Source organism: Tasmannia lanceolata, unplaced genomic scaffold (genome assembly GCF_043159265.1).
Source record: "Tasmannia lanceolata isolate RefF3 unplaced genomic scaffold, GAP_Taslan_0.1 ptg000008l, whole genome shotgun sequence".
Taxonomy (NCBI): domain Eukaryota; kingdom Viridiplantae; phylum Streptophyta; class Magnoliopsida; order Canellales; family Winteraceae; genus Tasmannia; species Tasmannia lanceolata.
Genome location: NW_027518685.1, coordinates 69866662 through 69889553, shown reverse-complemented (window position 1 = coordinate 69889553; position 22892 = coordinate 69866662). Strand labels below are relative to the sequence as shown.

Genomic DNA, 22892 nt, shown 5'->3' with positions numbered 1-22892 from the left:
ACACCATTAACTAAAACCGAATTTACTTTTCTCAACTGATTTGGACGGTTACAGAAAATGATGTGATGCAATCAAGGGCCCTTTTCCAGCTCTTTATGCAAGGGTGCCCTTGCATCTATCATTCCTCATTAATCTGTAGACAAACTTCGGCTCAACTATTTGTTTTTAAAATAAAAAATAAATAAGGCATAACTACGCCTAAGCATTATTTAAAAGGTCATTCCAATCTGATAATGTCAGGTCATGTGATATGTGTGCATAATCCAGTAATCCACACATAAATATTGTCCATGGGTTATCAATGCAACCTAGCATTCTCCATTAAGATATTGAACAATCCAATGGATAGCCTGAGTTTGAACAATTATGGATTATAAAATTGAATGTACGATCCGAGGGAAAACCCAATTAATTTGGAACCGCTTTTGAAACAGATCCGAGTGGACAGTGGGCTTGTTGACTCCCCAAAAATCAGGTTGCCAGTTTTGAGCCAAGGGTGAGAAATTTTGGGTGTGAATTTATCAGGAAGTACCCATGAAAAAAATCCAATCATCATGTATTTCCTTTTTAGCCGAATGGAAGAAATTTTGAGCCGAATGGAAGAAATTTTGGGTGTGAATTTATCAGGAAGTACCCATGAAATGAGCATAAAAGTTTACAGTCGTGAATTGTTTACTTTAAAATTTTGCACCTTATTTGTTTTTAGCTGTGCATAACTCGTTATCTCCTTTTGAAAAATGCCCAAAGCAACTCTCTCATGACAAAAATACTCATATCTCATAAAAATAACCAAAGTACAGCTCGTTAAAAAAATGTAAAACCATTGGGGTTGTCCTCATTATCAAAACATTGTCGTGGAGATATTAGTCCCACCAGTTTTAAATATGCAGTTTATAAGAAGGCTATTGATTTTGGCACTACTGGGTTTTGATATTTGCACTAAGTTACCTAGTCTTTTATTTCATAATTTGCTTCAATAGAATTTTTTGAAATTGTGATATCCATTGACAGCTAGTTGAATAGTACAAGACAATGTGAGTTAGTGAAATTATCAAAACATTTTCCCAACCGAAATCTTTCTTGCATCTTCTTTAAATAAATAGAAAATAAATAAATAAAGGTTACACAAAATGATAATGAGTGTGAGACCTACCATCCTTTAATTATTGATGAGTGATTTAGAGTGTGAGGCACGCAGTGGAAGTATTCTCTTGACTCTCATGTTGGACGGATAGAAAAAGAGACCACCTTTCCTGTCACACTTGTGGGTCTCACTCTTTATGAGATGTCATTATTAGTACGCGTTTTTCCCTTATTTGTGAGCTCAGCTTCTACTTTAGACATTTGGACGGTCCAAATTTATGAACGGTGAGGTGGCGAAGACCGGGAAGACTTTGGATCCACCTTCCACCTTTCCTTCTCTACATATATCTATGTTTAAGCTTAGAGTGAAACTACAACCGAGCTTTTAGTTTGGAGATAAACTTGTTAAAAATATGAAGGGTTTACATGCGTATAGTATTGTTGGGGTGTTGTTGTTTGTGAGTGTGTGTTGCTGCTTTTACGGGGGCGAAGCATGTTTGGAGGAAGAGAGACAAGCTCTCTTACAATTGAAAGACTCTGTCAACGACTATCCAAATAATGCTACTTATCCTGTCTTGGAAGATTGGGTTGGAAAGGATTGCTGTCAATGGGTGGGTGTATCATGCTCTAATTCTTCATCTCACGTGATAGGAATCGACCTTTCCAAAGCAAGGGATCCTTATCCTTATTTTACTATGTTTGGAGTGTGGTATCCTAATGCTACTCTGTTTGCCCAATTCAAAGAATTGGAGTCACTAAATTTGGCGTTTAATCAGATCGGTGGATGGGTTATGCCAGAAGGTAATGTTCGTTTCCTCCAATTTTATAAAATACTTCCTCAAATTGCATAAAAACCCTCAATCTCTTTTCTTAGGCAATTCAAAGATATTGATGGATGTTTAGCAAATCAGGTTTTTCTTTTAGTTCATTACCGGCATGAGGCCCATAAATTTTTTATTATTATTATAAAGGGGGAGAAAATATAGTCATCAAATGAAAAACTTAAAGATATTGCGTCTTGGGGATAATATGCTAAACCAAAGCAGCCAATCCTTGTCAGGTATCGAGTCTAGATTGAATCTTACAAACTCACACACATACAAAAATTCCAATAAATATTTAGTGGAGTAAGAGTCGATAGAATCATATTCTAACGACATGCTTTGGATGGAAATTGAATCATGTTTATGATTTGTATGAAACATCATCTATTCTTTTCTTCTTTGTTTTCTCATTTGTAAAATGCTTGTTTTCACTATAATTTGATCATTTCTTGCATGATTATGTGGTTTGAAAAACCTACTATATTTGGATCTTAGCTACAACAATTTTGAAGCACTTCCATCGTGTCTGCTGAGCAATCTCTCTGCATTGGAAGAATTGTTCTTATATGGGAATAACCTGAAAGGAGACTTACCTGGTATTCTGCATTTTGCCATTTCATTTCTGTGTTAGTTGAAGCAGTGTGAAAAATCAAAGAGTAGATTTTTTCCATTTAGAATTAGTGATGTGGAACAGGTGAGTAGGAAATGGGTCTTAAGCTGAAAAACTTTAATCTCTATAGACTGAGGTGTTTTAGGTCAAAATTCAAGTTTAATTTTTAGAGAAACAACACACTCTATCTTGGAACATTGTAATGAATGAGGATTTATCAATAACAACTCAGAACCGATCGGCCGAAAAGAAACACTTAAAACAGAACGTTAACTTCAACTCATGAAAGAACATGTTTCTATTTTTCTTGGCCCACTGACCGCTTAGGGAAATGATCGGATCTGATTCTGATCACTATGGATGCAGAACTGATTTAGTACGTGGAAGCTAAAGGAGATTCCTTAATTTCTCTTCACACTTGTCATCTGAACATAGAAATGACATGAGATGGGAAAGACCCTTGCAGATTCAAAGTTGACTTGAAAGAGAAATTTTACAAGCGTGGGACTGATTACATTCAAAGAAATTCAAGATAAAGGAGATGAAATGGAGCACCTTACCTTTGAAAACGGCCAAAAATGAAACTCCTTATTTATAGAGGAAGAGAAGTCTACTAGAAGCTGCTGCAATCTTATGACAGCTCAAGCCAGCTGGCTTGCTGAGGTGGCATGCCACATGGCCTCTTGTAAGGCTCCCAATCATGTGGCCCCTTCTTGCCCAAAGGCCCCCCTTCTCGCCTTCTCTAAGCTCCCAATTGAGTGACATATGGTGTGTTCTTCTGCTTTAACGCCTTTTAACAATCAGTCATCCCAACCGACTATGCCCTACCATCCTTTCTATCCGATATTGCCTCTCATATGACAACATTGACATTACTACATTTAACCCCCTGTACACATAAAGGAAAGTAAAAATATGACTACTCTATGCTAAAAAGAAACCCGCGATCCTCGAACTCTCCACCTTCAAAAGAGCATTCCCTAAAGCTCACGTCTTTCTCCAGGCAGACTCGACACAGGTTCTAGGATGCCCTTCGCCCGGGGCTGATCTGTGTCAACACCTTGCCTCGTTGTCAATCGTGTATCGCACCACCTGGCTACTTCTGATAGTGCCTTGTCTTTATCTCCATCTTGAATTTCAAGTAAGTTTTATGTCCCAAGGCTATCCTCACGAATCAAATGTTTTTGCCATAATGTTCTATCATGATCCAGAAAAGGATCGTGAATGAAAAGCTCTATTAAGTCAAAATGGTCCCTTGTCATCTCAAGATCCAGGCCGTCCACTGCCCACACCCCTGGGCACAATATGGTCGTCCTCTGCAAATGCCATCCATTCTCCATCATCCTCTATGAAGTGTTCCTTGTATCTACGATGTCAGACTGACAATCCTCCCAAATCTCAACTTGTGTACCACTATCCTCACAAATCTCACTTTGTGTGTCAAACTCCCCTGTCTCCACACAAGAATCTATCATCAACCTGCTCATTGTACACACATCAATTGATGTAGATCGCCACGTTTAGATCAAATTGTCATACTAGTTCCCAAAGGTTAGCGGAAAACTCTGAAGATGTGATCTTCAAGACTTGGATCTAAATGCAAAGCTTTCAACAACAGTGATGAAGTTCGATCTACTCACTCTTCATAAATGAGTTTTAGAATTCTAGTCAGGCTGAGGCTTCGCTACCACTATATTCTTTGTGAAATTAATGCTCACGAATGTATACTACTGCTCAGATTGAAGATTCTTCTAACCAAGGACTTTGATTCTTTGGGATTCAGTTGTGTTTCAGTGATGGAAGATGCAAAGCAATCTCAGATTTGCAAGCTTCAGGTTGAAACAAACTCCTCCAATGATTGCTCCTTAGTAAAACTCAATTTGGCCAGATCCACTCACTTGTTGTTTGACAATAGCTAGCTGGATTGGAGTTCAGCGAGGTTTCCTTCACTCTCTGAACTGGTTCGAGTTTATTGTGAAGAGGAGAAGTAGATCCAGAGAAGATATTAAGAGGTATCAAATTGGTAACTGAATACCTCCAGCTCTGAGTTCTCCTGTTCTAGGAAACTCAGATCTAGCACTTGAACCCAAGTATTGGAGGGGGGAAAATACAAATCAGAGAGAAGGAGCAATAGGACCTAGAACTTGTAGAATTCCAGAGTGGAGAGCCGGAACTTGCAGATCCGGAATGCCTTTCTATTCAGGTGGACCGAAGCTCAGCTTCAGAAAACTATCGCCTCAAGCCAGGATACGACAAGCAGGTGGCAGCTCAAACTCCACATAGTTGATTTTCATGATAACATAGCACGCTGTCTTTTCTCCTTCCAGCTCAAAATGGATCAAAGGTTCATCAATACCAATTCTCAAATACCTGTTTGGATCGAACAACCAAAAAGCATAGAATTTTCTCAAAAACAGAGTGTCGGTGGTACTCTGTTTCTGTGTTCTTCTGGAATATAAGAAACAAAAGTTGAATCCTTTAAGATCAAGTGGATTTGTTGTTTTGTAGAGATGTAAGAAGATAATAAGTATAGGATCCACAATACTTGTTGTTAATAGTTAGCACTCTGTATTCCATTAAGACGAATGATCAGTTTTCCCAAAGACGAATTATCTGCCATGAAGTAGTGTAAAAACACAGTGGTTTTATTGCCTCCTAGATGACTCCTTTCCCCATTCAATTCTGTTCAAGGAAGGCCTTCGAAATTGCATGAAAAACATGAATAGATTCCTTCATTTTCTATTTTGATCTATTAGATCTTATGAGGAAAGATCTCAGAGATGAAGTCCAGCAATGAAAGTAGAGAGGACCGAATGGATTGCACGTCCAGAACAAAGTGAAAAAGAACACTTATGGAATCGAACAACGAGGCTCTCCTCCAATTGCTAAATCTCTAAAACTCTAAGTCTAATGAAAACAAAGAGAATTCCTCAAGTATCCTAATAAGCTGCAGTTCGTGTGACGGGGATGGTTTTCCTGGTATGATCCAAGGAAAAAAAACAATGGAGGCAGAGCAATGTGTGATGCTCTGTTTTTTTATTCTATGAATAAATTCAATGGAAAACTGTAAAACTCTCAATGGAGGAAATATGATCGACCAAAGAAGAAGGACTTTGTCACTCCTTGATGTGCTTGTCATGAGGCTTTCCATTTGAGTTGCTTGTGGAGTAATCTCATATTGACCTGAACTTAATCCACAATACTAACAAGCGAATCATTAGATTATAAATTTCAATCAATTTGGGTTTGGGATCAATCAAAACAGGGGTGATCGTTGAACCATTGGGCATACAAAATTTCCGCAAATTTGGTGGACTTTTCGACAATTTCTGTGGAAATTTTGGTGGACATCTTTAAAATTTCAATGGGAATATTTAAAATCTGGGTGGAAATCTTGTAAATAAGCATGAAAATGAAATTTTGGAATTTCAATGAAACCGTGTAAAACAAATGACTCATTGTGAATTTTGTTTCGGTGTTGGCCAAATTCCGAAATTTCGGCTGAAATTTAAAACCATGCCACCAGTCTGATGTCTTGGAAAGCAGTCCTCACTTCCGCTTTATTAGATTCCTTGATACCAAAAGGCCCAGGGAAGGCCCACATAGTATCACCAGTCTTGTCTCTAATAAGGCCTCCGATGCCGGTCAAACCTGGGTTGCCAAAGCTAGAACCATCAAAATTTAGCTTCAAACAACCGGGGTGTGAGTGACATTTTTAGCATTTTTCATAGAAGTGATATACAAATTTGTGTTAGTATCTAAGTCAAATAAAAAATGTGGAAAATTGATCGTACCTCTTGCCATGATGATCATATTGACATTGCTTTATGATATGTGCTACTATTGAAAATGCTCCTATCTTCGAGTATTGTTGATCACTGGAATGATTTTGCAATATAGCCAAGTTATGATGCTCAGATCAATAGAATCTTTGGCCTTACCTTTGGTATATCAAAGAAAAATCATAATAAAATCCTGAGATCTGAAAATCTCTTGCTCCCATCAATCAAAAACCCATATTAATAAAAGAGATTAGGGTTAACCCTCCTAGTGAACCACACCTTCCTTCTTAAAGTTGAACTTCTAATAGATTTAATCTTTAATTTATCTAAAATTCATTTTAGCAAAAATCCTAAACATGGATTAATAAAAAAATCTAAGTGGCAATGTCGGCTACCCTATTAGATCTCACGAGAGATTATTCCAGTATTCTCCCAGCGGTCCATATTGACACTGCTATGTTCTGGGTAAAAAAAGACCGGGCTTTGGACACTTTAAATTTCTGAAGTATGGGCATACATCATTTTCTTTAACAAATAATCTCTTTAGTCTAGTCTTTCAGGGAAAATATACATTCATGTAAAGAGAACTAAATAGATAGATCATGGCAGCAAATACCCAAATAATGAGCATTACATTCCATATATCACGGAAATAATGATTTCCTTTTATGAGTACTTAATGTGGTGCACTCTTTATGATAAGACTAACTAATATCCATTCCTTTCCAACTTTATGTTGTGCTCGTGGTTAATCTTCCTTTGACTATATCCAAATGTTGTGATACGAATCATCAAATTTAGTTTCAACATTAAAGTTAAAAGTGTCTCGTAATCGCGATCAAACACTAAGGCCCTGTTTGTTTTAGATTTTAAGAATGGATTGTGAGTTCAAAACTGATTACTGGACTAAAAATTAAATGTAATTTTGATTCCAATAATCAGTTTGGGACTCACAAACGATTCTTAAAATCCAAAACAAACAAGGCCTAAATGAACTAATCAATCCCATATGCTCTACATGCCCCTTATGTGATATGTATGGAAGCCTTTCTTTGTCACTTGGTATGCGGCTATCATCACAATGTATATGTGCTTCAAAGTAGGGGTGGACATGGTTCCGGTTCGAACCGAGGAACCGAACCGAACCAGCACATTTGGTTCTGTTCGGTTCGGTTCCATTTCTATATGGTTCAGTTCCGGTTCAGAAATCCGGGAACCTGTGCAAATTAGGTTCGGTTCTGGGTTTGGGATCCCGGAACCGAGAACCGAATTGGTTTAATGTGATTTTTGCTTTGGATATTAGGGACTGTTTGCTTTGAATATTAGGGCCTTATTATTTCCCAAATTTGTAGTTCATGGCTTCATGCATTGCCAAAATTTGTGCATGATTATCCCACTTGTTTGTACTTCTTCATACTTCATATAAGTTTTGCATTGCCCAAATTTGCGCCTGTTACTGTTACTGTTAGTGCTTGTAATTCATATATAAACAGGGCCATTGGTGAAGGTTGGGTAAACCCAGAACCGAACCGAACCGAACCGATTATATATGGTTCTGGTTCGGTTCGGTTCCACACATATGGTTCGGTTCTGGTTCCAATTTCAGGGAACCGATTATATATGGTTCGGTCCTGGGTTTAGCCCAAAACCGAACCAAACCGGACCATGTCCACCCCTACTTAATACCCAAATGATGATCCCTAACATTCTCCCTAACAATATGATACTTTAAGTAATTATGCTTATTGTCATTGTCACTCTTCTTTCTCCTTAGAGAAGAAACCTACTGTAGCATTATCCCAATAAATAACATGTAGCCTAGAGATATGAGTGCACGACTCCAAGCCTTGTGATACAATTCTGCAACCATAGTGCCTGTATCGCAGTCTTGTAGCATGGAACAAACTCTGCCTCAATACTAGAAGAAAAGATCTGACACTAATACTTCATGTTTTGTATGAGATGAGATTTCCCTCCTTCCACATAAGTAGGAGGACCTCCCTAAGGTAGACTTCATATAATCGAGGTATTGTATTTATAAGAGAAAATTAGCAGGTTAGCCTTTTGTGACTGATCCTTAAACAGAACATCGCTCAAACAACACATCAAATGAGTCTTACGATCAAGCCTAGCGTCAACATCATGTCATACATAGGGACAAGGGTGTGGAATCAAGATCATTGATCTGGTGAAACAAGATGAGGAAAACCCATATGGTTCTAGTCCCGTTCCTAATGGACATCCCATTCACCCAATTAACTGCTATAGAGAAAACCTTAACGAAGCCTAATACTCAAGTGCTAGGATCATTCAATCAAGGTTAGGCAAACAATAATGTGCCAGGTTTATGTTCGCCAGTTAGTTAACGAAACAGATCACGTCCATAGGGCACAAGTGGAGGGCCCAGGATGTGAGCCCAGGAAGTTATATGTCTTCAAGGATGCGAAGAATTGATAATGACTATTTATCTCGTAGACTATGAAAATATAATAAAACAAAGTTAACTTCTTCTTTTTGGAAACCTTAAAACGAGGGTTGGTTAAAGAACCTAGTATCATGTCTCTTGGCAAAAGTAACAAATTTTCCTTCTTGCAATTGACTATTCGGTTTTAGCTAAAACAACATATTTTTGTTGTAAGGTGGGGTCCATTTTTTGGCTATCCATGTCATTCAACTCATGCTCATATGTTGGTAGATCAATGCTATTAAAAAGAATTTTATTCTTGGACAAATTATGCAAAAAAAGAAAAAGAAAAAAGGGAATATAAGGGGAAGAAACGGAAATTGGGTCCATTGTCCCACACATAATCAAAAACTACTATTGAGGCATTTTATGCAGGCATCATCGCAGGGAAGTTGGTGGTATTTTATGCAGGCATCATCTGTATTTGTTTGAATGGAGTAACATTATGGGTCCATTGTCACACCTTTGATTGATTTAATCCAAAAGAAAACAGGGCCTAAGAATCACTGTTTTTTGCATTATTCTTATAAGTAATATAGAAATTTGATTTTTTTTCCTTCGCATTGAAAGGAATTTGTTTTTTGGTAATAAATTAAATTTGCTCATATTTTCTTGTCTTCATCATTTTCTTGTAGGTTTATGCAGCTTGAAGAGCCTCAAGCAACTAGATCTCTCGGATAACCAACTTGATGATCGAAGTCTTCCATCATGTCTAGGAAACCTTTCGTCCCTGGAAGATTTAGGTTTATTATATAATAATCTTAGAAACCCATTTGGCATCTCAACAGGTACGGAGTGGCAATAGTATTTTTCTCATCCGAAATGATGATGGTTGAAGTAGTTTTTCTTTTCACTTTCACTTATCTCAAAATTTCAAAGATAAGATGATGCATATAATACGCTTTTGGTATAGGCCTTAGGGTATCTGGGGATCTTTAGTAGCTGCACCCTTTTTCAATTTTCGAAAGGCAACTGATCAATTTAACTCATCTTGTCCACATGGATGGGGAGATCAGATAATGACTGTCGTTGGCGAAATTAACAAATAGGCTAGTATCATGTCTCATGGCGAAATGAACAAATTTTACTTCCTTCAATTTTTAAAATAACAAAAATACCCATTAGATCAATTGTCTATTCGGTTTGAGCAAGAACAACATATTTTTGTTGTAAGGTGGGATTCATTGTTTGGTTATCCGAGCCATTCAATTCATGCTCATATGCTGGTGGATCAATGCCATCCAAAAAAGATTTGTTTTTCTTGGACAAATTAGGCAACAAAAAAAAAATGGGAATAAAAGGGGAAGAAAGGGAAAGTGGGTCCATTGGTGTGGCGATCAGAGGAGAATCTAAGATATAGGTCAAAATCCATTAGGCCAGAGAAAGATCTTGGGTTCGATGGAGATCCAAGAACAAGATGAACCCCAAGGAATCCGAGATCAATCGCGGAGATCCTCTCAAACGACATTATTCCAAATCAACAGAACTTAAATCTTACTTGGATCACGATTTCCGGACTCCAAGATGGCCTTTCCACTTTCTCCCACACCAACACGCTACTTTAGGGCTGTTGCACGATTAGATTAGATTAGATTAAACTCTAGAAAAACCACCCAAAAGTTGTATTTATTGGTGTTTAATAGGAAGCCCTAACCCAGGTTTTGCAAACAGACAAAAACACCCTCTTTGTCTAAAGAGGAGGACGAATTTGGTTTGGGTACTTTCGGGCTTTCGGTTAGGATAAGCCTAGGCTCAACTTCTAATCCCATTAGAAAGGGTGGTGATAAATTCGCCCATTGGAGTCGGCATACGCCCCCTCTATCGCCTCTCTAATGCAACCTAAAGCTTTTATGTGGCCCATTTCCTTGTCCCCAATAGAAGCTAAAGCTTTGATAGTTGTAGGCCATAAATCTGACATATGTGATCTCTGATTGGACTATATGGGTTGCCTCATGATAGTCCATTAAATCAACGGTCTTAATTACACCCTTGACCATTTAGAAGACAGCCATGAGGAACTACGCATATGGCCCTTTTGGATTGCAGGAATTTTCTTAAAAAGTTTGGAAAAGAAATTTCTTATAAAATTTCTTCCTTTTCCATTGATTGATTACAAAGTTTTATTTATTAGGACTTTCTTTTTATAATGGTACCCCTCTAAATAAACCGTAACCATATGATTCCCCTCTAAATTGTGAAATAAAATAAAAAATCAAAGAAAATATTTTCTGCGAGAAATGTTTTTCTGCAATCCAAACAGGGCTGAAACAAATCTCATATGTTTTTCTGCAATCCAAACAGGGTGTGCGTAACCAAGGCCCTTGATATGGCAAACTATCATGAGGCAATGCATATGGCCCTAGCACCACACCCAACTGCCATCCCATCAGAAAGGGCCCATTTGGACACCCAGAAGATTTTGATTTGGATTTCTCACATTTGCAGCCCTTTTTGTGTTGTGATTTGGATCCGGATCAAATCCTTGGATTTCCAAATCAGCTACTGACAGTGAAAAAAATCAGATTTCCAAATATGCTGTGGTAATAAGTAATTGGAAATCCACAAATCTGTCTCCCTCAGCATGAGCTGCCGGATCTATTCATTTTGTATTCAAAACTCAATTCCAAATCCAAATACACAATATCAACTATCCAAATGGGCCCTAAGATTATTTGTTGAATACAAATATGAAAGCTTTAGCGGCTTTTGGTGTGAGACCTACTAAATCAAGGCTTAGGATCATCTGATCAAGATTGGGAAAATGATAAAGAGCCACTTTTGTGGCTGTCTTCTAAATCAACAGAATTGATCATCTCCACTTTTGGTGTGAGATTTCTCCCTTCCATTGAGAGCAATTAATTGTTTAGTAATAAATGAAATGGCTTTTGGGTTTTTATGTCTTGACCATTTTCTTATAGGTTTATGTGGCTTGAAGAGACTCACACGTCTATTTCTCAGTTATAACAATCTTCACGATCAAAGCTTTCCATCATGTCTAGGCAACCTCTCCTCCCTGGTAGGGCTGGATTTATATGGGACTAATCTGACATTTGGCGCCATCTCAACAGGTACGGAGCAATAGCTTTTCCTCGCCCAAAATGATGATTCTGTTATTTTTCTGCATAGTACCCGCTTTAAGAAAAGTAAACTATAGATTTAATAAAGAAAATGGGAAATGATATTCCCACCCCCTCTTTTAAGATCTTTGGGTGGGTCTCACAAGTCACAACACAAAGAAACCACCAACAATAGAAATCTGATGAAAGTAAAAGGGGAGAAAATAAAAAATCTCAAGTTGCATGATCTCCTTACAAGATGGAATGGGACATGGTGACCCTTCACGCGATCAAGTATCTCAAGTTCTCAACAATGAACTCTGAAATTCCCATATATATGCACAGAGCCTAAATTACACGACCATTCAAATTTGGCATCCAAAATAACTGAACTAATCAACCCCATATGCTCTACATGCCCCTTATGTTATATGTATGGAAGCCTTTTTTGTCACTTGGTATGCAACTATCATCACAGTGTATATGTACTTAATACCCAAATGATGATCCCTAACCAAGGACGGAGAGGGGGCAGTTGGCCCCCTAAAAAATCGAAAAAAAGTCTTTATGATATCTTTGATGGCGTGTTACATTTCCATTACTGCCCTCTTGCCCCTCTTTAAGTTTCTGTTTTTTCCTTAAGGGGGCAATGGTTATTAGGTTTTTCTAATTATTGCAAAATGCATAGCAAATTTTTTTGGCTAATTCCTTCCCCTCCGTAATGGTATTCTCTCTCTCAATCTCTTCTCTCCAACGAACGTTCAATTAGGTGAGAAATTTTTGGGAGAAAAGAGAGATTTTTGGTGATGAGAGGATTTTGTGCATTTCTGGCATACTTCTATTTCTTTTTCAGCCACCTCATTCCTTTCAATTTCGGCTTTTCACCATTCAAGCGGATCCTTTGGGCTTGGAATTTTTAAAATTGCTAGTCTTCTGGCCAAAAGATATGCATTGGTGTACAATAGTGGGCCCCACCCATCAAAACATGAATTTTACGATGGTGGACCCACTACATCTAAATTTTGAGATTTTGCATGGTGCAAGTCCCTACAGTTAAATATTTTGCCAAAAGGAATGTATGGCCCAGACCATAGATGATCAAAACCGTCCATTTGATAGGCGACAGTGTAAATAGGTTGTGCCCCAAAAATCTCTTCCATAGGATGATCCCAACCCTCCAATCTATATAGGTTTCCATAATAGACAGTTCCTCTACAGATTGGAGGGATCAGATCATCCTATGGAAATGATATCTCTGCCACAACTGATTTACGTTGTTGACCATCAAACGGATGGTTTCAATCATCCTATGACATGGGCTGTAGCTTGTAGAGTACATTTTAAAAAATAATGGACCATATGCACCTAAACCATATAAAAACTCTCAAATGTGAGTTGTAAATTGTGTATGTGGTCGCGTGTGTGTAACAACCAGTGTTTGCCCCCCCCCCCCCCCCCTTGTGCAAATTCCTGGCTCCTCCCCTGTCCCTAACAATATGATACTTAAAGTAATTATGCTTAGTCATTGTCACTCTTCTTTCTCCTTAGAGAAGAAACCTACTGTAGCATTATCCCAATAAATAACATATAGCCTAGAGATATGAGTGCATGACTCCAAGCCTAGTGATAAAATTCTGCAACCATAGTGCCTGTGTCACAGTCTTGTAGCATGGAACAAACTCTGCCTCAATACTAAAAGGAAAGATCTGACACTAATGCTTCATGTTTTGTATGAGATGAGATTTCCCTCCTTCCACATAAGTAGGAGGACATCCCTAAAGTAGACTTCATATAATTGAGGTATTGTATTTGTAAGAGAAAATTCGCAGGTTAGCCTTTTGTGACTGATCCGTAAACAGAACATCGCTCAAACAAAACCTTAAATTACGAGAGGTAGAGTGCCTCTATAAGGAAAGGAAGATAACCCTATGAGTGCTGCTTTATTTGTGGTAAAGCCCCATTACTTTTCTTATGAAAGAGTAAGGAAGGATTGAATCTTACGATCAAGCCTAGGGTCAGCCTCATGTCATACATAGGGACAAGGGTGGGGTCATTGATATGGTGAAACATGATGAGGAAAACCCATATGGTTCTAGTCCGGTACCTAATGGGCATCCCATTTACCCAATTAACTGCTATAAATAATCAAAGCTTTAGCTTTTGATAGGGAAAACCTTAATGAATCCTAATACTCAAGTGCTAGGATCATTCAATCAAGGTTGGACAAACAATAATGGGCCAGGTCTGTGTTCACCAGTTAGTTAACGAAACAGATCATGTCCACAGGGCACAAGTGACGGGCCATTGTTTAGCAAAAACAACATATTTTTGTTGCAAAGTGGGGTCCATTGTTTGGTTATCCAAGCCATTCAACTCATGCCCATATGCTGGTGGATCAATGCCATACAAAAAAGTTTTGTTTTTCTTGGATAAATTAGGCAAAAAAAGAAAAGAAAAGGGAATAAAAGGGGAAGAAATGGAAAGTGGGTCCATTGGTGCGGCGATCAGAGGAGAATCCAAGATCTAGGTCAAAATCCATTAGGCCAAAACTGAAAGATCTTGAGTTCGATGGAGATCCAAGAACAAGGTGAACCACAAGGAATCCGAGATCAATCACGGAGACCTCTCAAAGACAATTATATGTCCAAAACGACATTATTCCAAATCAACAGAACTTAAATCTTAGGGTTTTTAAAGATCAAAACCATTTTTTGGAAGGGATCTTAGCTTGGATCACAATTTCCAGCCTCCAAGATGGTCTCTCCACTTTCTCCCACACGAACACTCTCCTTTAGGAATTAGGGCTGTTGCACGATTAGATTAGGTTATACTCTAATCTAATCGAACACACGGACACTCCTAACATCTCACAATGTGTCTATCCAAAAGAAAACAAGGCCTGAGAATCACTTTTTTAGCTTTTTTCTTTTAAGTAATATAGAAATCTGATTTTTTTCCTTTGCATTGAAAGGAATTTGTTTTTTGGTAATAAATTAAATGTGCTCATATGTTTTTGTCTTCATCATTTTCTTGTAGGTTTATGCAGCTTGAAGAGACTCAAGACCCTAGTACTCGGGTATAACCAACTTGATGATCGAAGTCTTCCATCATGTATAGGAAACCTTTCGTCCCTGGAAGATTTAGATTTATCATATAATAATCTTAGAAATCCACTTGGCATGTCAACAGGTACGGAGTGGCAATAGTATTTTTCTCATCTGAAATGATAAAGGTTGAAGTAGTTTTTCTCTTCACTTTCACTTATCTCATAATTTCAATGATAAGATGATGCATAAAATACGCTTTTGGTATAGTCTTCAGGGTATCTGGGGATCTTCAGCAGCTGATCACGGCATATAATGACTGTCGTAGGCCTATGAAAAATATAAAAAAAAAGAAGTTAACCTGCTTTTTTCTTTTTGGAGAAACCATAAAAACGAGGATTGATTAATCAGTAGGCTACTATCATGTCTCTTGGGGAAAGTAACAAATTTTCCTTCCTTCAATTTTTAAAATAACACAAATACACATTAGATTAATTGTCTATTCGGTTTTAGCAAAAACAATATATTTTTTTTGCAAGTTGGGGTCCATTGTTTGGTTATCCAAGCCATTCAACTCATGCTCATATGCGGGTGGATCAATGCCATACAAAAAAGTTTTGTTTTTCTTGGATAAATTAGGCAAAAAAAGAAAAGAAAAGAAAAGGGAATAAAAGGGGAAGAAATGGAAAGTGGGTCCATTGGTGCGGCGATTAGAGGGTTAGGCCAAAACCGAAAGATCTTGGGTTCGATGGAGATCCAAGAACAAGGTGAATCGCAAGGAATCCGAGATCAATCACGGAGACCTCTCAAACGCAATTATATGCACAAATCAACATTATTCCAAATCAACAGAACTTAAATCTTAGGGTTTTTAAAGATTTTTTGGATGTCTTAGCTTGGATCACAATTCCCGGCCACCAAGAATGGTCTCTCAACTTTCTCCCACAAGAACACGCTCCTTTAGGGCACACGCACACACTCTTTTAGGGTTGTTGCACGATTAGACTAGGGTTAAACTTTGGAAAAACAACCCAAAAGTTGTATTTTTAGGTGTTTAATATGAGGCCCTGACCCAGGTTTTGCAAATAGACAAAAACACCGTCTTAAAGCTTTAGCTTCTATTAGAGAAGCGAATGCCGAGTCCAAGGGGCGAATTTATCACCTCCCTTTCTAATGGGATCAGAACCTTATCGGCTGCCCCATGAGGGTCAATGCTTATAATCACATTCATGGTCATGGCCATTTTGGATTGCAGAAATTTTCTTAAAAACTTTGGAAAAGAAATTTTTTATAAATTTTTTATAAATTTTCTTAAAAACCTTTCGTCCCTGGAATATTTATATTTATCAAATAATAATCTTGGAAACCCAATTGGCGCCATCTCAACAGGTACGGAGTGGCAATAGTATTTTTCTCATCCGAAATGATGATGGTTAAAGTACTTTTTCTCTTCACAATGATAAGATGATGCATAAAATACGCTTTTGGTATCTGGGGATCTTCAGCAGCTGCACCCTTTTTCAATTTTCGAAAGGCAAACTAATCACTGCATATAATGACTGTCATAGGCCTATGAAAAATATAATAATAAAAAGTTAACCTGTTTTTTCTTTTTGGAGAAACCATAAAAATGAGGATTGATTGATCAATAGGGTAGTATCATGTCTCTTGGGGAAAGTAACAACATTTTCTTCCTTCAATTTTTAAAATAACACAACTACACATTAGATCAATTGTCTATTCGGTTTTAGCAAAAAGAAACATATTTTTGTTGCAAGGTGGGGTCCATTGTTTGGTTATCCAAGCCATTCAACTCATGCTCATATGCCGGTGGATCAATTTCAATGCCATACAAAAAAGTTTTGTTTTTCTTGGATAAATTAGGCAAAAAAAAAAAAAAAAGGGAATAAAAGGGGAAGAAATGGAAAGTGGGTCCATTGGTGCGGTGATCAGAGGGTTAGGCCAAAACCGAAAGATCTTGGGTTCGATGGAGATCCAAGAACAAGGTGAACAGCAAGGAATCTGAGATCAATCACGGAGACCTCTCAAACACAATTATATGTCCAAAACGATATTATTCTAAATCAACGGAACTTAAATCTTAGTGTTTTTAAAGATCAAAACCATTTTTTGGATGGATCTTAGCTTGGACCACTATTTCGGCCTCCAAGATGGTCTCTCCACTTTCTCCCACAAGAACACGCTCCTTTAGGGCTGTTGCACGATTAGATTAGGTTAAACTCTAGAAAAACCACCCAAAAGTTGTATTTTTAGGTGTTTAATATGAAGCCCTAACCCAGGTTTTGCAAATAGACAAAAACACCCTCTTAAAGCTTTAGCTTCTATTAAAGAGGAGTTAAAGGGGGCAAATGTCGAGTCCAAGGGGCGAAGTTATCACCGCCCTTTCTAATGGGATCAGAACCTTATGGGCTATCCCATGATGAAGTACAAGGGTGTGCGTAACCAAGGCCCTTGATCTGGCAGACCATCATGAGGCAACACATATGGCCCTAGCACCACACCTAACTGCCATCCCATCAGTAAGATTAATTATTGAATACAAATATGAAAGCTTTAGCGGCTTTTGGTGTGAGACCTCCTAAATCAAGGCTCAGGATCATTTGATCAAGATTGGGAAAATGATAAAGAGCCACTTTTGTCTAGGCAACTAGATCTCGCAGAAAATGGGGGTTTTTACTATAAAAGTTTTAAACAAAGTAAAAACTCTCCTTAAACAGTGTTTCGTTCACTATGGTTAAAAGATACTGCGTATATGTAATGTAACAACAACCACCCGATAACAACAACTTTGAGATGATTTTTTAGCATTTTTTTAGTATTTTTAGTTTTATATTCCATTGAGAGCAATTTATTGTTTAGTAATAAATGAAATGGGTTTTGGGTGTTTATGTCTTGATCATTTTTCTTGTAGGTTTATGTGGCTTGAAGAGACTCAGGAATCTATATCTCAGCGATAACAATCTTCACGATCAAAGTCTTCCATCATGTCTAGGCAACCTCTCCTCCCTGGTAGAACTGGATTTATCAGAGAATAGCTTGACATTCACATCTGGCGCCATCTCAACAGGTATTTTTTGACAGGATTTTGTTATCTTTCTGGCACAGTACCCACTTTAAGAAAATTAAACTATAGATTTAATAAAGAAAATGGGAAATGATATTCCCACCCTCTCTTTTAAGATCTTTGGATCTCACAAGTCACAACACAAAGACATCCAATACAATGACTGGGCCATATCTTATAGTTATATCATCTCTATATCGTTACTGATCAAATTATCCTATGACTGTCATAGGCCTATGAAAAATATAATAAATAAAAAGTTAACCTGTTTTTTCTTTTTGGAGAAACCATAAAAATGAGGATCCGTAGTATCATGTCTCTTGGGGAAAGTAACAAATTTTCCTTCCTTCAATTTTTAAAATAACACAAATACACATTAGATCAATTGTCTATTCGGTTTTAGCAAAAGGAAACATATTTTTGCTGCAAGGTGGGGTCCATTGTTTGGTTATTCAAGCCATTCAACTCATGCTCATATGCCGGTGGATCAATTTCAATGCCATACAAAAAAGTTTTGTTTTTCTTGGATAAATTAGGCAAAAAAAAAAAAAAAAAGGGAATAAAAGGGGAAGAAATGAAAAGTGGGTCCACTGGTGCGCCGATCAGAGGGTTAGGCCAAAACCGAAAGATCTTAGGTTCGATGGAGATCCAAGAACAAGGTGAACAGCAAGGAATCTGAGATCAATCACGGAGACCTCTCAAACGCAATTATATGTCCAAAACGACATTATTCCAAATCAACAAAACTTAAATCTTAGTGTTTTTAAAGATCAAAACCATTTTTTGGATGGATCTTAGCTTGGATCACTATTTCGGCCTCCAAGATGGTCTCTCCACTTTCTCCCACACGAACATGCTCCTTTAGGGCTGTTGCACGATTAGATTAGGTTAAACTCTAGAAAAACCACCCAAAAGTTGTATTTTTAGGTGTTTAATATGAAGCCCTAACCCAGGTTTTGCAAATAGACAAAAACACCCTCTTAAAGCTTTAGCTTCTATTAGAGAAGCGAATGCCGAGTCCAAGGGGCGAATTTATCACCTCCCTTTCTAATGGGATCAGAACCTTATCGGCTGCCCCATGAGGGTCAATGCTTATAATCACATTCATGGTCATGGCCATTTTGGATTGCAGAAATTTTCTTAAAAACTTTGGAAAAGAAATTTTTTATAAAATTTCTTCCTTTTCCATTGATTGATTACAAAGTTCTATTTATTAGGACTTTCATTTTATAATGGTACCAGTCTAAACAAACTGTAACCATATGATTTCAGTCTAAATTGTGAAATAAACAAAATCAACGGAAATATTTTGTGCGAGAAATGTGTTTCTGCAATACAAACAGGGCCTAAACAAATCTCATAGGATGAATACTAGGCCAAGATCAGATACATCGCACATAGGCACAAGGGTGGTCGTAACCAAGGCCCTTGATCTGGCAAACCATCATGAGGCAACGCATATGGCCCAAGCACCACCTCTGACGGCCATCCCATCAGTAAGATTAATTATTGAATACAAATATGAAAGCTTTAGCGGCTTTTGATGTGAGACCTCCTAAATCAAGGCTCAAGATCATCTTATCAAGATTGGGAAAATGATAAAGAGCCACATTGATCATGTCCACTGAGGGTGATTTGTTTAGTATTTTTCATATAAGTAATATAAAACTTTGAGATTTCTCCCTTCCATCGAGAGCAATTTATTGTTTAGTAATAAATGAAATGGGTTTTGGGTGTTTATGTCTCATTTTTCTTGTAGGTTTATGTGGCTTGAAGAGACTCACGAATTTAGACCTCAGCCATAACAATCTTCACGATCAAAGTCTTCCATCATGTCTAGGCAACCTCTCCTCTCTAGAAAATCTGAAATTATCAGAGAATAATCTGACATTCACATCTGGCGCCATCTCAACAGGTATTTTTTGACAGGATTTTGTTATCTTTCTGCATAGTACCCGCTTTAAGAAAATTAAACTATACATTTAATAAAGAAAATGGGAAATGATATTCCCACCCCCTCTTTTAAGATCTTTGGATCTCACAAGTCAAGTCACAACACAGAGACAACCAATACAATGGCTGGGCCAAATCTTGTAGTTATATCATCTCCACATGTTTACAGGACTAATTATGTTATTACTTTGAGTGGTCATGGTTAGGATGAAGCCTAGGGTCAACATTAAGTTCCACATATGGTCAGGGGTGTAATCAAGACCGTTGATCAAGTTGACCATCATAAGTCAACCCATACTGTCCAAGTCTTATTTGTCAGATTAAGGCCTCTAAATATCAAAGCTTTAGCTTCTTTTAGTAGGATCCTTAAAACAAGGCTTGATTGGTTAGCATCTCCATATTTTTTTTGCATATTCTTTCACGATTTTCTCAAACATAACGGAATGTTTTATCATTTTCCTAACAAGAGGGATATTTTTGTCTTAAAAAATAATTATGACTGTAACGTTACACACATGACAAAGCATGATAACCTCCCTACATATTATTGTTATGTTATTCTACCTACTACACTGGCCTTTTTATGAAGATAAGCAAGAAAATGAAAAAGGGAAGAAATAGCGAATGGGACCCCACGTTGGAGATTTGATGTATGAGGGCGTCATCCAGAGGAAGTTGGTGGTCTTGAGGGTCCCACCTTTGATTGATCTTATCCTTACATTTGATAGGCCTTACATTGAGTCAAGGTGTGAGAATATTATTTCCCAAAATATGACTATTTACATTTACACTAATAAATTGGAAAAAATAGAAAAATAAAATTTTATTAGAAACTTGTTTTTTAGCGAAGAATTTTATCTTGCCTCATAATCATACAATGGGGCTTCCTCGTTATCATTTTGCAACATCAATCTAATTTTGTCACCATTTTCTCTCTGTCTTATTCTTACAGGGATTTGCAAACTAAGGAACCTAAGTCGCTTGAATCTCATGAGGAATTCAATTGAGGGCATTCATCCATGTATGGAAGGCATGCATAACCTGCGAGGGCTTTTTCTCTCCAACAATCGCGTTACAGGGAAGATTCCTTCATTCATTTTCAACAACCTAACGAAGATAGAATCTATTGATCTTTCAAATAATCAGTTCACGGGTGTGTTCTCATTTTCTAGTTTTGCCAACCTCTCGCAACTTTCAGATGTTGACCTTTCAAACAATGTCCAATTAGAGGTTGAAACCCAACACCCACATTGGGTTCCTACTTTTCAACTCCAGCGGTTGTCCTTAGAAAATTGTAACCTCAACAAACATAGCACTCGTACCATTCCCAGCTTTCTTTCTAGCCAGGTTAAGTTATCTCAATTAAATTTGGGTCATAACTCTCTTAAAGGGATCATCCCATCTTGGCTATTGTACAATACGTCATGTGATTCCTTGTTGTTGACGGGTAACTTGTTCGAAGGCTCAATTCCTCAGTCTACCCACAACACTATATCATTTCTCACAGTTCTAGATATCTCTGAGAATAATCTAAGCGGGTCACTTCCTACAAACATCGGCACACTCTTCCCAAAGTTGCTTTACTTCAACCTATCCAAAAATATTTTGCAAGGTAGGATCCCCTCATCCATGGGTGAAATAGAACGCTTATCTATATTGGACCTATCTTCCAACAAATTTTCAGGAGAAATGCCACATCAACTCACCAAAAATTGCATTAATCTGATTTACCTCAATATATCAAGTAATAGATTGCAAGGAGACATTCTCCCAGTTGATGCTAACTTGATACGATTGCAATATTTATTTGCCAGCCACAATAACTTCACTGGAAAAATTCCATCTGGCCTGTTAAATAGCCATGTCTTGATGATTCTTGATATGCGAAAAAATACCCTATCCGACACTATTCCTAGTTGGTTATTCTCCCTCTCAAAATTGGTATCAATTCTTTTAGGGAATAATTTCTTTCGAGGAAACATTCCAATACAACTGTGTCAACTAAGTAACCTCCATACCTTGGATCTCTCCAACAATTTTTTTTCTGGAAATATACCTTCTTGTCTCAACAACATAAGTTCATGGAAGAAAGCATATCAAATCCAAATTTCCTATGTTTCTTTAAATAGAACAGGCTTTCTTCCTAGGCCTTCAACTTCTTTCACCACAAAGGGTGTAACTTACTCTTACGAGGGCCTTCCTTTTAGCTTGATGACTGGAATTGATTTGTCCACGAATCAGTTGGAGGGTGACATTCCATTCCAAATAGGAGACTTGGGAGAGCTTCTCTCATTAAATTTTTCCAACAACCGGCTAACTGGCCATCTTCCACGATCCTTTCAAAACCTAAAAAGCTTGGGGAGTTTGGATCTTTCTCACAACAAGTTAGTTGGGAGAATCCCTTATGAATTATCTCAACTGGATTCACTTGGCGTTTTCTTCGTCGCCTACAACAACCTATCAGGTAAGATCCCTTATGAGAAACACCTTACCACATTTGGTAACAATAGCTATGAGGGAAATCCAAATCTTTGTGGACCACCACTAGAAAGAAATTGCTCCTTGGAAATCCCTTCACAACCTCCTAGAGATGAGGGAAAAAATTCTAGGGTTCTTGATAATCCTGTGATTTTCTACTCATTCGTGGCAATGTCATATGCTTTGGGATTTTGGGGATTCATCGGCTTTCTCATCCTCAACAAAAATGGGAGGCATAAATACTTCAGAGCTATGGATGCATATATTGACCGGTCGATTGAGAACCTCTCAGAATTCCTTAGTTACTTGAAAATTTGTTGTTTCAAATAATGGTACAATTTTCCTTTAGTTGTAATGCAAAATGATTGTTGGAACTAATAATAAGCTTTATCTTGAGTTTTAAGTTAATAATTTGATATTTTTGCAATGAATGGCTTATGACCACAAAGATCAAACCGCCTACCCAAAACAATGGTGTTGATCACTCCATATCAACAATTATATGGTTGGGAT

The 22892-nt window shown here is 37.6% G+C and overlaps 1 protein-coding gene and 1 pseudogene across 2 annotated transcripts in view; one reads left to right on the top strand and one right to left on the bottom strand.

Annotated features, from left to right (window-relative positions):
* LOC143885561 (putative LRR receptor-like serine/threonine-protein kinase At1g14390) overlaps positions 1 to 22892 on the bottom strand; it is an 84554-nt pseudogene that overhangs the window by 42900 nt on the left and 18762 nt on the right. The gene's annotated exons all lie outside the window — the stretch shown is intronic.
* Positions 1355 to 22792, top strand: LOC143885560 (cuscuta receptor 1-like). The gene is made up of 7 exons (XM_077389783.1): positions 1355 to 1884; positions 9399 to 9551; positions 11682 to 11831; positions 14856 to 15008; positions 17796 to 17951; positions 19708 to 19863; positions 20854 to 22792. Exons 1-7 carry the CDS (start codon positions 1497 to 1499, stop codon positions 22707 to 22709), a joined length of 3012 nt encoding a protein of 1003 aa, XP_077245898.1. The 5' UTR covers positions 1355 to 1496; the 3' UTR covers positions 22710 to 22792.

What these genes read in the sequence shown, in the direction of transcription:
- LOC143885560 (XM_077389783.1), top strand. Translation starts at nt 1,497, where the DNA reads ATGAAGGGTTTACATGCGTATAGTATTGTTGGGGTGTTGTTGTTTGTG. An exon ending in TGGATGGGTTATGCCAGAAG is followed by an intron (nt 1,885 to 9,398) that starts GTAATGTTCGTT and finishes ATTTTCTTGTAG; the next exon opens with GTTTATGCAGCTTGAAGAGC. An exon ending in ATCTGGCGCCATCTCAACAG is followed by an intron (nt 19,864 to 20,853) that starts GTATTTTTTGAC and finishes TTATTCTTACAG; the next exon opens with GGATTTGCAAACTAAGGAAC.